At 49.7% G+C, this 12,446-nt stretch overlaps 1 protein-coding gene across 1 annotated transcript; it reads right to left on the bottom strand.

The window, feature by feature from the left end:
* Positions 1 to 263: 263 nt before the first annotated feature.
* On the bottom strand, positions 264 to 11,784 carry Ubiad1 (UbiA prenyltransferase domain containing 1). The gene is made up of 2 exons (XM_038333412.1): positions 10,940 to 11,784; positions 264 to 2,404 (listed from the first exon to the last, which is right to left on the bottom strand). Exons 1-2 carry the CDS (start codon positions 11,466 to 11,468, stop codon positions 1,917 to 1,919), a joined length of 1,017 nt encoding a protein of 338 aa, XP_038189340.1. The 5' UTR covers positions 11,469 to 11,784; the 3' UTR covers positions 264 to 1,916.
* Positions 11,785 to 12,446: the final 662 nt, after the last annotated feature.

Raw genomic sequence — 12,446 nt, 5'->3', positions numbered from 1 at the left:
GCAAACAGTACCCAGATTCATCACTGGTAATGCGGTGCCCCTACCACACTGCACTGTCCCAAAGGCTTGGAATGAGATTTGTTTTGGAGATAGGGTCTCACTGTGTGTCCCTGGCAGGCCTCAAACTCACAGAGATCCCCCAGCCTGTCTCCCAAGTGCAGGAATTAAATGTGTGTGCCACTGTGCCTGGCACTCCGAGATCTCTGCACATTCCCACAGTAAGAGAAGCAGGAGGGAAGCAAAGAAACACAAAGCCACTGATGGACGTTTTCTCATATTTTAATTAACAAACCTACAGGAAACCTTCATAAAATCAGGAGACATGTTATAAATTATAGTGGCCTGTATATAAAATATGGCACTAAATATGGCCTCTGGGATCATATATAAAAATAGACATTAAAATGTGAACCAGAGCATGGTGCAGCAGCGGACATGGTTCTGATGAGGGTAGCTGTATCAGGCCTGGACTGTGGAAGCCACTGGTCAGCCCCCAGCAGGGATCCTAGGTGCTTCTCCAAAGGCAAGGCCCTCGAAGGCACCAAATGCCTGGCATGCTGGGAAGAACAGGAAAGGAGCTCCTGCCTAAATTTCTGGGTTTCTCCCAAGCTCAGGGACCCCAGCGCTCTTCTAGACAAACCATCCTGACTACAAAGGAACTCGGGGCAATTCTGAAACATTTTCCTAAGGAAGTGACCCAGTGCTAACTCAAGGTCATTTTCTGCAGGCTAAGCCCGCAGTGCTGTCCAGGACAACTGATCACAATGAGGACGTGATCATCTCAGTGCAAGAGGAGGGGGTGAGACACCACTGGTCCCTCGGATGAGACCTCACTGAAACCACCATCTGCTGAGACCTCACTGAAACCACCCCGTCTGAGCATGGCGACAGGTGCAGGGAGAGGAGGGGCCCATATTTCATAGTTCTTTCACTGGCCGGGCTTCCCACTCTGCTGAGTGGGGCCATGATTGCTATCCATTGGCTTGTACGTTCAACAGGCCCCTGCTTTGCCCATCCTTGAGGCTCTGTGGATGGGGACAAGTGTCCCTGACTCATGTGTTACTGTTGCCCACAGTCTGGGGACTGGGAAACAGATGGAAGGACAGACAGAGATGCAGGGGAGAAAGAGGAGTACCAGGGGAGGCAACCGGGAGGAGACAGGCCTGTGGGCTTTAAATGAGCATCTCACTACCATTTCGGGTCCCAATGATTGGCATCCTAGTGGATTCTACAGAGGGAAGCAGCCCCCACCCCCACCCTGACGAGTTTTACTGAAAGCAGAGTGCTTTCCTCAGCCGCCCCAGGCTTGACTGTCTTGCTGCAGGGTGAACTGACATTTTCCTCACCAGTGGTGTTGAGTGAAAGGAGAGATGAAGGACAGAAATGTCGAAACCACCCACCACCCAGGCAAAAAGCCGGGAGCCACATGGTTGTTAATGAGGGGCTTTCTCTCTAGCAAGCAGCACATTCAGGGGACAGGTGTTCCATGTTAATGGGACCTGGCACCAATTATTGCCATTTCCTGTGTGCCAAGGTAACAGGGCAGTACTGTGCTTTGTCACTGCGGCTCTACTGGGACACAGATCCTTCATGAATTGTTAGGGCATTCTGTTCAGAACAAGGGAGATGGGCCTCCCATCCTAAAGTGGCCCGACAACGCCCTCTAGTGGGGATTATAAACAACAGCAGGACAGTATGTTCAGTTCATACTCGGACACTAGAGTGGTTTCAGGGCTCCCCATAACGTGGGAAACAAACCACAGCAGATTATCCTGACGAAGATAATCCTAACATACAAGGGTAGGAGCTGGCAGCCCATGCTGGGCACCCACCCTGGTCAGCTGCACCCCTTCTCAGTCTCTGGCTTCTGCACATCCTAAGGAGGGGCTGTGCTATGGTGGGAGCTAATAGTTGCCTCAGAGTCTGGGCAGACTGCCTGCCGGTGCCAGGATGATGCCAAAGACGTAGAAAAGCCCCAGAAGGAGGTTGAGCTTGGCTGTCCTCTGGGGTAGCTTGTTGAAAGCCTGGCTGCGGAACTGCCTCTCAAGGGAGAAGGCCACAGGGATGGTGAGCAGGGGCAGCGCCAGGCTGATGCTGCAGTGCGTGGCCAGGATGCTGAAGATCAGGTAGGGCAGGAAGAGCAGCGTGGTGTAGAGCACGTAGGAGAGGGTGGGCCCGATGAGAATGGCCAGAGTGACAATGCCGGCCTCCTGGTCAGACTCCATGTCCCTGGTGTTGTTGGAATGGAGAATGGCCTCCGTGCTGAGGGCCAGAGGGATGGCATAGACTAGAGGGAAGATGGCCAAGGACCCCACCTGGACAGCGTAGGCGAACATCACAGCCAGGGGGCCGAAAGTGATGAGGATGATGAGGTCTCCCAGGGCCACATACTTGAATCCAATTCCTGCAGCCAGAAAAGCCAGAGATGCAGTGTGAATCAAAGGCTGTCCAAGAGAGGGCCGTGTCTGGTGAGAGGCTGTGAAGGTATGCAATCGCTGGGGTACCCCAATAAATGACCCAGTACAGACTCAGGTCTCTGAGCTCAACTGCCAGGTACTTGCCAAGTTTACCCTTTCGGTTTTATCCCCAAAACCAGTTTCTGCTACAAAGTGCCCTGAACTCCCAGTACGCAGAGATGATACAAGTCCAAGAACATGCAAAAGTCTTTATGATCCACTACATTAGACCATCAAGTTCTTCTACCTTCTCCAGCCCTGGAAGGCAGAATGTCCATCCTGTCTCCTTCCCCTCTAGCCTTTCTTCTGGCTTAAAAGCCCCCACTGAACCACCATGGCATTTCACAAGCTACACACCTCCATATAAAGAAGCCGCCACTCATACAACGAGGAAACCAGTGCAGTTATCACGCACTGCTCCCCCTGTGGTTCCCTTCCAAACCAAGCCATTCCTAGCGACCATTCTGCTCCTAGGCCTGCCTGTAACTCCTCCCTCCATCTCCAGCACCACACACATCCCAAGTCCAAATCAGGATCACCTTACTCTGGAATACTACAGTACTTCCTAGGTGGCTTTTGACCTTGTAAGAACCTCCCACCCCATTCCAGGGTTCCTTTAAAACTCTGGGTTTGCCGGGCAGTGGTGGCATACGCCTTTAATCCCAGCACTCGGGAGGCAGAGGCAGGCGGATCTCTGAGTTCGAGGCCAGCCTGGTCTACAAGAGCTAGATCCAGGACAGGCTCTAGAAACTACAGGGAAACCCTGTCTTGAAAAACAAAACAAAAAAAAAACAAAAAAAAAAAACTCTGGGTTTGCCCTTCTTCCCAACATACCCTCAAACCCTCAACATCTCAACATCCCTGTGTCTTTGGAATCAAAGTCCCAGGATCTGGCTTGCCAGACTTGGTTCCCCAGTATTTGGTACAAAGCTACAGTAACAAACACTTCAACCTGGAACTGAGGTCAGGAGGTCAAGAATATTTCCCACTCAGACTGAAACAATAAAGTCACGTGCAATGGTGGGAGGTGGGCATTAGGATCCAAACTTTGGTTGCTACAGAAACAGGGAAGCCTTTGGATCTGGTGATGCTATAAGGCACGGCCTAAGAGTATCTGATTATATTTTACCCAGTCTAAAATAAGAGATGACATGCCGGGCAGTGGTGTCTCATGCCTTCACTCCTAGCACACAGGAGGCAGAGGTAGGCATATTTCTGTGAGTTCAAGGCCAGCCTGGTCTACAGCATGAGTTCCAGGATAGGCTCCAAAGCTACAGAGAAATTCTGTCTCAAAAAACTAAAATGAGGGTGGATCTCTGAGTTTGAGGCCAGCCTGGTCTACAAGAGCTAGTTCCAGGACAGGCTCTAGAAACTACAGGGAAACCCTGTCTCAAAAAACAAAACAAAACAACAACAACAAAAAAAAACTAAAATGAGGGAGGAGGGATGACAATGATCTTCGGGGATCTAAAACCATAGAAACTAAGGACCAAGATCTGGCCAACTTCACCTTCACAGAAGTAATGGGTCCGCTGGCACCAAATGAGCACCCCTGGTTTTTAAAATGCAGCACCCCCACAAGGCATCACAGGCATGACCCCTCAGTTTCCCAGCACCAGGAAGCTGATTCCACACGGCCACACTGTGTGTCGATAACTTGGTTATCTGAGGACATGTGCCCAGGAGGAAGTGTCCGCAAGAGAAGAGCAGCCCATGTTCCTCACATACTGCACGAATTCAGAAAGCATCCCCTCAGGCTAGGCTAGCGTGATGCTCCCCTACTTTCTCTTACATTCGCTGATCCACACACCACAACAGGAAGCTGGATGGGGAAGATGTAACCTCTGGCTGGATGATCACAAGACCCCTCCTTCCTCAGATCAGCAAGCAAAAAGTGACTCAGCTTCCTATGGAGCCTCAGCCATGAGCATACTTCCCTGGCTACTCTGGGCTCTCTCACTTCTTCCTGAAGCCCCTCACTTCCACTACATGGCTGTTTGCCTACCTCCACTGCAAAAGGCATGGCTTTCTTCTTTCTCTTTTCCATCTCCCTCCTCCCAGCAGCTAGAGATGTGCAGCTTGCTTTGACTCTAACAGAACTATACTCAAACTTCAAAACAAAGCAAAACAAACAAAATGGGGGGTGGTGGCGCACGCCTTTAATCCCAGCACTCAGGAGGCAGAGGTAGGAAGATCTCTGTGAGTTCGAGGCCAGCCTGGTCTACAAGAGCTAGTGCCAGGACAGGCTCCAAAGCTACAGAGAAACCCTGTCTTGAAAAACCAAACAAACAAAAACAAAACAAAACAAAACAAAACCACAACAGAAACCTGGGTCCCCACCTTAAGCAGGTCTTCCTCTAAAGCCAAACACAAAGCCACTCAAGGATAAGAAAGCTTTTACAGTCTTCAGTTTATCTGATGTAAGAAAATTAAAGAGCTTCTGGAAAGAGCACTTTCTAAGAGTGTAAGACATGGCCCAAACTCTCCTGACTCAGAGATGCGACCCACATGGGAGTCTCTTTTTAAGCATTCCCACCCCTCCCGACACCATGTTCTGAAGGAAACAGCACAGTGAAATACTGGGACCATTCTCTGCCTAGCAGTCAGAATTAATCTGTTAAGACCTACGTCAAAAGCTGGCCAGGTGGCAGTGCATGCCTGCAATACTAGCACTTGCAAGACAGAGGCAGAAGGAGCATGAGTTTCTAGCCAGCCCTGCTACACACAGAGAGGCTAACTCAGGGAGGAAGCTGGCAAAGGCACAGAGCCACTGAAGTTTCATGCCGCTGTGGGCTGTGGGAATATGAGCGGTACAAGTGCTTCTTCTTGGGTTAGCAGCTCTTTGTAGAATTAAACGGCACCCAGTGGAGGTCACGGCAGTTTTATTTCCAGGCATTTACTCAAGAGAAATGAAAACAAATACTCATAAAAAGACTTGAACATGAATGCTCAGTCACAATAGAAAAAAGAGACACAACCCCAAGGTCCCTGAACAGGGGAACAGAACACAGTGTGGTGTGTCTCTCAACAGATGCTGCTCAACAATAACAAGGAGCTGCTGACATGTGTGACAACATGGTGAGCTTCAAAACCATCACACTGGGCAAAGGAGGCCAGACTCAAAGCGCTCACACGGAGGTCAGACATGGTAGCCCACACTTTTCATCTCAGCCCTCAGGATGCATAGGCAGGAGGATCTCTGGGAGTTGGAGGCCAGCCTGGTTTACATAGCGTATTCCAAGCTAGCCAGTACCATATAGAGAGACCCTGTCTCAAAAAAAAAAAAACAAAACAAAAAAAAAAACAAAAAAACAAAAAACAACAAAACAAAAACAAAGCAAAACCAAAAAAATCCTCCAAAACAAAAACAGAGTTCATATTGCAATAAACAAAGTCACAAGCGATCCACGTGGAATGGGTCCCTCTACATGGCACTCAAAAACTAACTACACAACCACACGAAACTAACCTGAGTGAAAGAAACTAGAAGAGCAGCTACCTGCGCATAGATGAGGATGGATGGGGCTGGCGGGAAGAGCCTAAGGAAGCACTAGGGGTGATGGACAGGCAGGGACTACACAGCTGCTCATGTTCACCAAACAAACACACTTCACTGTATGTCAGTTCTCTACCAATAAAGGCCAGTGTTAAAAGGCAATCTACAGATGGGCAGTGGTGGTACACACCTGTAATCCCAGCATTCGGAGACAGGCAGATCTCTGAGTTCAAGGCCAGTCTGAACTACAGAGTTCTAGGAGAAACTTTGTCTTGGGCAGGGGGGGAGAGAAGATTACAAAAAGAAAAAGAAAATCTACAGGGCTGGAGAGATGTCTCAGGGGTTAGGAGTACTGGTGCTCTTCCAGAGGACCCAGGTTTGGTTCCCAGCACCCACTGTCTATGTGCTGCTTTTATTAGTTAATGAATAAAGAAATTGGTTTGGCCTATAGCAAGGCAAAGCATAGCTAGGTGGGGAAAACTAAACTGAACGTTGGAAGAAAGAAGATGGAGCCAGAGAGAAGCCATGTAGCCCCTCCAGAGACGGGTGCCAGGGATGGAACTTTACCCAGTAAGGCACAGTCACATGGCGATACACAGATTAATGGAGATGAGTTAGTTTAGGATATGAGTTAGTCAGAAATACACTTAAGCAACTGGCCTAGCAGTGATTTAAATAATACAGTTTCTGTGTGATTATTTTGGGACTCTGGGCGGCCAGGAAACGAATGAGCGGCCTCTTACAACAGGGCTCAGTTGGAAGCCAGGCTGCCTCTGCTTCCTTGCTGGAATTATAGACATGTACCATCACCTGGCTAACTGTGCAGTTTTAAATAAGACAGAAATCAAAGCCTTCCAAAGAAGGCGACATGGGTGGAAGTTAGAGTAAGCCACAGAGATGGGGAAGAGCGTTCCACAGAGAGATGGGCACCTGTAAAGTGCATAGCTTGATGTTGCAGGTCCAAGAGGAAGGTGAGGGCAGGTTAGACAGGGGAGGCAGAGCTATACAGACAATGCAGCATCCTGGCTGTCACTAGGAGGACGACTTGGCTTTACTCCGATGAGATGGGAGCCACTCACGAGTGTTAACCAGAGGGCTTCCAGCTGCCTTCCACTAACACCTGGCAATAGCCTGAAAGGGATAAGGGCAGATGCAGAGACCCTTAGGAGCAATACTCCAGGGAGAGGGTCATGGTGGAAGCAGCACGTGGGGAGGAGTGGTCAGATCTCAGATGAATTTTTAACAGAAATACAACTTGCTGATGCCAGATATAAGATGCTGGTGCCAGATATAAGAGTCTAGTCAGGCACAGTGGCACACACCTTTAGTACCAGCACTTGGAAGGCAGAGGCAGGTAGATCTCCAAGACCAGCCTGGTCTACAAAATGAATTCTCTAACAAACATGGCTATACAGGGAAACCCTGTCTCAAAACAACAACAACAGAAGTCAAAAAGGATGCTCACAGCTTTGGGTCTAAAGAACTAGAAGGATGAAGTTATGAGGGGGTTAGGGACACAGCTCAGTGGTGGATGGAGTACCTGCCTAGCATGTGAGGGACACACACACACATTAAAAAACAGGAGAAAAAAAAATGCCATTGAATAAAATGAGAAAATCTGTAGGTGCAAATATCTTTGCAGAGATGAACAGGAATTTGATTTGAGGCTTCTTCTAGGAGTGACTAAGAGCTGCGTGTGGCAAGGGTGTGGCTCACAGGTAAGAAACACGCTTGTCAGGCTATACACTGAGCAGAGTGCTGGGTGCTGTCCAGTCCCCAGCATCTATGCCCCGAAAGACATCAGATCTGAGCCTGAGTTTCCAAGCCTAGAGCTTGAGAGTCCCCAGCTCAAGTGAGAGGGCTACAGCAACCAAAGGAGCCAAGGGGAAGAAGAGACGAGGGCGGAGCTCTGGAGACTGCAAAGTGGGAAGAAGCCAAGAGCGACGGAAATGGACCCCAGCATGCTCTGGCTGCAGCCCCATGCCTCACCCCTCACCCCTGTGCCCTAGTCTCCCTCTGACTACACTGGGAAGAGACCTTTGTACTTCTGGCCTGTCAGCCCTGACTCAGCACTGCAACCAGACTCTAATTCTAACCCAGGGCCAGTTCTGTCTCCTCCACGTCCTGGTTAAAATGTCTCTAAAATAAAGAGAATGCCATGGTTTCGAGAATTCCCAAGAGCTGTGTGCTGAAGAGTTAGTCACTGGGCTGGTGGAATATTTTATCTTTAACATCTGTCTTTATTAAAAATGTGTATGCGCCTGTGTGAATGGAGGGCACACACATGCAGGGGCCTGTGGAGACCAGAAGAGGACGCTGGGTCCTGTGGAGCTGGAGTTACACAGGCGCTTGGCAGTGCCCATGTGGTGCTAGGAGTCAAACCTGGGTCCTCTACAAGACCAGCAAGCACTCTGAATGCTAAGTCGTCCCAGTGGTAGAATTTCTAAGAGGAGTGGAGCCTTAGTAGGAGGCTTTCCAATCATGTGGGGGTGTGTACTTGGAGGGGACACTGGGGCCTGGGTCTAGCCCACTCTTTCTTTATTCACTACCAGACAGAGACAGAGAGAGAGACAGAGAGAGACAGAGACAGAAAGACTTGCCTGAAACTCAGAGAAAGAGAGAGAGACAGAGACAGAGAGAGAGACTTGCCTGAAACTCAGAGAAAGAGAGAGAGAGACAGAGACAGAGAGAGAGACTTGCCTGAAACTCACTATGTAGACCAGACTGGCTTTGAACCCAGAGATCTGCCTGCCTTTGCCTCGGACTTTTTTAATTGTCCTACATTTACAACAGCTGCTGGGCAGCTACAGTCTCTTGATTTCCTTCTCACTCCTTCCGTCTCCTTTACATGGTCCTCATCTTCCCCTCCTCTTAGGCTGAAGGGCTACAGGACCCAGAACTGGTCCTCTGTGCTTTCCCACCAACTCTACAACTTTATCTATGGGCCCGTGGCCCCCTGACCTGTCTCTCTAGCCCAGGCCTCTCCATTAACCAACTACCCATCTCACATCTCCACTTGGAGCTCTAACATTAAGATGTCCAAAGTCAATCCCGACTTCTTCCCTTCAAAACCCGATTCTAGCCTCGCCTTTCTCCCATCTGGCATGACAATATCAACTGTGCCCTTCTGGTGGCGCAGGCCAAACCTTCTGAGTCATACTTAACTCTGTGGCATTTCTACCTAAGATCCAATCCACTGGCAAACAACGTCTACCTCCAACATCTGCTCAGAACCTGCCTCACCTCTCTGTGGCCACCACTCTGACACAAGCCACCAAACATCTTGCCTGAACTGCTCAAGGGCCTCTGACCTGGTCATTGTTCTTCTACCCTTGACCACCCTACTTATCCATCCCCAGTACCATAGCCAGAGAGACTCTTTCGAGCCATGACATCACACTGCTATTCAAAGTCCTGCAATGGTCCCTGTACTTTAAAGTGCAGAGGCCAAAGGGGGGGAACTGCCTATGCAGCCTGCATGCTTCCCACCCCTCCCCAGACACACCCCTCTTCGTCTAGCTCCCTGGACTGCGTCCCTCACACACTCAGTGGGTTTCTTCCTCAAAGTCATCAGGGACTTTGACACTCACTGCCCCGTATACCTAGAGTCCTACTCCAGACATCGACACACCAACCCCATCATCTCTCCTGCCTTCAGTCTAGTTCACTAAGGAGTGTTATCTCCTTAGTGAGGCCCATGCCAAGCAAACTACTTAAAATTGTTCTCATTGTCCTCTTCTGTGTCCCGCCACCATAGCACTTAGCACCTCTTACACCCTGTTATCCACTGCATCACACGACAGTTAGTGACGGACCAGATACACAGAGGTCCCTAGAGATTAAAAGGGAAGGTGATAAAAAATTGAACGCCTATGTTAATAGTCTACGTAGTTATTAAATTAAATGCCTATGTTAATGGTCTATATAGTTATTACCATGCTTTCTGATTACGAGCTAAACTTTTTCTTTTCTTTTTTGGCTTTTCGAGACAGAGTTTCTCTGTGTAGCTTTGGAGCCTGTCTGGCCTCGAACTCACAGAGATCCGCCTGCCTCCGCCTCCCAAGTGCTGGGATTAAAGGCGTGAGCCACTACCGCCCGGCTTCCGAGCTAAACTTTTTCTATGTTGAGTGCATGCATATGTGTGAGAGAGGTTTGAAAACAACTTTTGGAAGTTGGGTCCTCTCCTTCTACCTCGTGGGTCCTGGAGATCAAACTCAAGCATCAGGCTTGGTGGTAGGGGCCTTTATCTACTGAGCCATTTTGCCAGCCCACATTATGTCATTAAATGTGTGTGTTCTTTGTGTGCATGTGTGCTGATGGTGCCTACTGAGGCCCCAAGAGGGTGTTGGATCCCCTGGAGCTGAAATCAAGTGTGTCTGTGAGGGGCCCAACATGGGTGCTGGGAACTGAACATGGGTCCTCTGTGAGAACAATGAGCTCTCTCTCTCTCTCTCTCTCCTTTTTATTTATTTTTTTAATGCAATTGAGTTTCCTGCATTTGGGGAAATTGCAGGGATCAGCTCAGCACATCTGGATGCAATGGTTAAGCCTCACTCCAGGAGGGCCACTTTGTGATCATGTATTCCCCTACCAGGTTTATTTACTTATCTTACGTACATGAGTGTTCTCTATGAATATATGCCTGCATGCCAAAAGAGGACGGACCGATCCCATTGTAGATGGTTGTGAGACACTGTGGATCTTTGGAAGAGCAGCCAGTGCTCACAGAGCCATCTCTCCAGCCCCAAAGTAAGACATCTTAAAGGTTAGCCATGTCTCCAGCTGGTAATGTTCATAATCCACTGCCGAACCAGAGTCTTCACAACTTAAAGTTTCCAAAGTAGCCATGGCACACAAACTTTGGGTTTCCAGTCAAGTCATCTGGTTTAGTCAGGCGTCTTTGACACTTCTACAGTTCCTATTGTAAAGGGACAGTTTCCAGTTCAGGCAACTGAGACCTTAGAGCAGGAAACAGGTCAATTCTTACCTCCCGTGTAGAGAAAAGAGCTCGACAGGCCTCCAAAGTAGATGAGAGCCAAGTGCTCCAGTTTCAGAGTGGACAGGTAGTAGAGGCAAGCGGCACAGACACAACCCAGGGTGTAGAGGAAGACTCCAAACCGAACAACATCCTGGGGCTCCAAGATTCGATCCACCAGAGTCCTGTCGTCACTCTTTTTGTGGTCGATGCCCTTGGAAAAGTCATAGTAAGTGTTGACCAAATTGCCGGCCCCGTGCACAGCCAGGACAGCCACTGCGCAGCCCACCAAGAGCCTGGGATCCAGGATACCCTGGGATCTGTAGGCCAAGGCACTGCCCAGGGCCACAGGGGTGAGTGAGGCACTGAAGCTCCAGGGCCTCAGGGCCAACACATAGGAGGCGCACTTCTGTCTCCAAGAACGCGGTGGAAGGCTGTCCTGCTCGGGCCAGTCGTCCCCCAGCGGGTCCCTGTCCCCGACCTTGGTTGTCTCTCCTGCCTGGATATTAATCTTCTCCCCCGGGGCCTGCAACGCAGCCATGGAAGTGACACGTGGCTGAAGTCAATTCTAAAAGGGAGCCACTCACGGGGACCGCCCCAGGATGAAGATAGGCTGCGCAGCCTGACCTGACCTTTCTTTAGTTCCGCCCCGGGACAGGGTTTGGAGGCGTTATAAACATGGGACAGCAGAGAGCAGGCCATGCACCCCCACGGGGCCGGCGGCACTGCCCCAACCACCTGTCACCTGAGCGAGGCCTGTGTGGTTCCCTGTCCCGCACCATAACTTAACAGCCTGCCACAGCCCGCGGCCTCCAGCGGGCCACCGGCGCCGCCATCTTGTGCATCGGCCTCAAGAGGCCGGCCGGGAAACCCAGGCCCGGGACTAGCAGGGCCGGGAGAAGGCCGGCGAGGGGCGTGGCCGGCGAGGGGCGTGGTCAAAGCCCAGAGCCGGGGTTCAACAAATAAACTAAAAGCAAGAGACACTGGAAAATGATCTGGTTAACACCCCAAGGATTTCAGGGCGTGTCGCTTTGCGATGTATTGGGCCGGTTCGCTTACTGAAATAAGACTCATTGTGATGGGGATGGTTACCCCAATAAATCCTACGTTGAAAATGCTCTGTGCAAGCTGGGCCTGGTGATGCATCTCTGTGATCCTAGAACTTGGAAGATGATGGCAGGAAGTTCAAGGACATCTCTTATTATAAAATGAGTTCAAGGCCAACCCAAGCTGCACGAGAACCTGTCTTAAAGAAGAAAAAGGAGAAAGGAAAGAGGGAAGAGGGAAGGGAAGAGGAAAGGAGAGAAACAGAACACCAAACGAAAAGGAAGGAGAGAAAGAAGAAAAATAAGTATTTATAAACAGAGAGTCATGGAAAGAAAATATAGTGCAATGTTATGGATTATGTATATATAGCTATAAGAAAAAAGAACGAGGAAGTTTGCTGTGTACTAAGATGCAAAGACTTACACAATATACTGGGTTTTTATTTCTTTCTTTGTTTGGAAACAGGACTGGA

Source organism: Arvicola amphibius, chromosome 6 (genome assembly GCF_903992535.2).
Source record: "Arvicola amphibius chromosome 6, mArvAmp1.2, whole genome shotgun sequence".
NCBI classification, from domain to species: domain Eukaryota; kingdom Metazoa; phylum Chordata; class Mammalia; order Rodentia; family Cricetidae; genus Arvicola; species Arvicola amphibius.
This window is presented reverse-complemented; position numbering and strand designations above follow the sequence as displayed.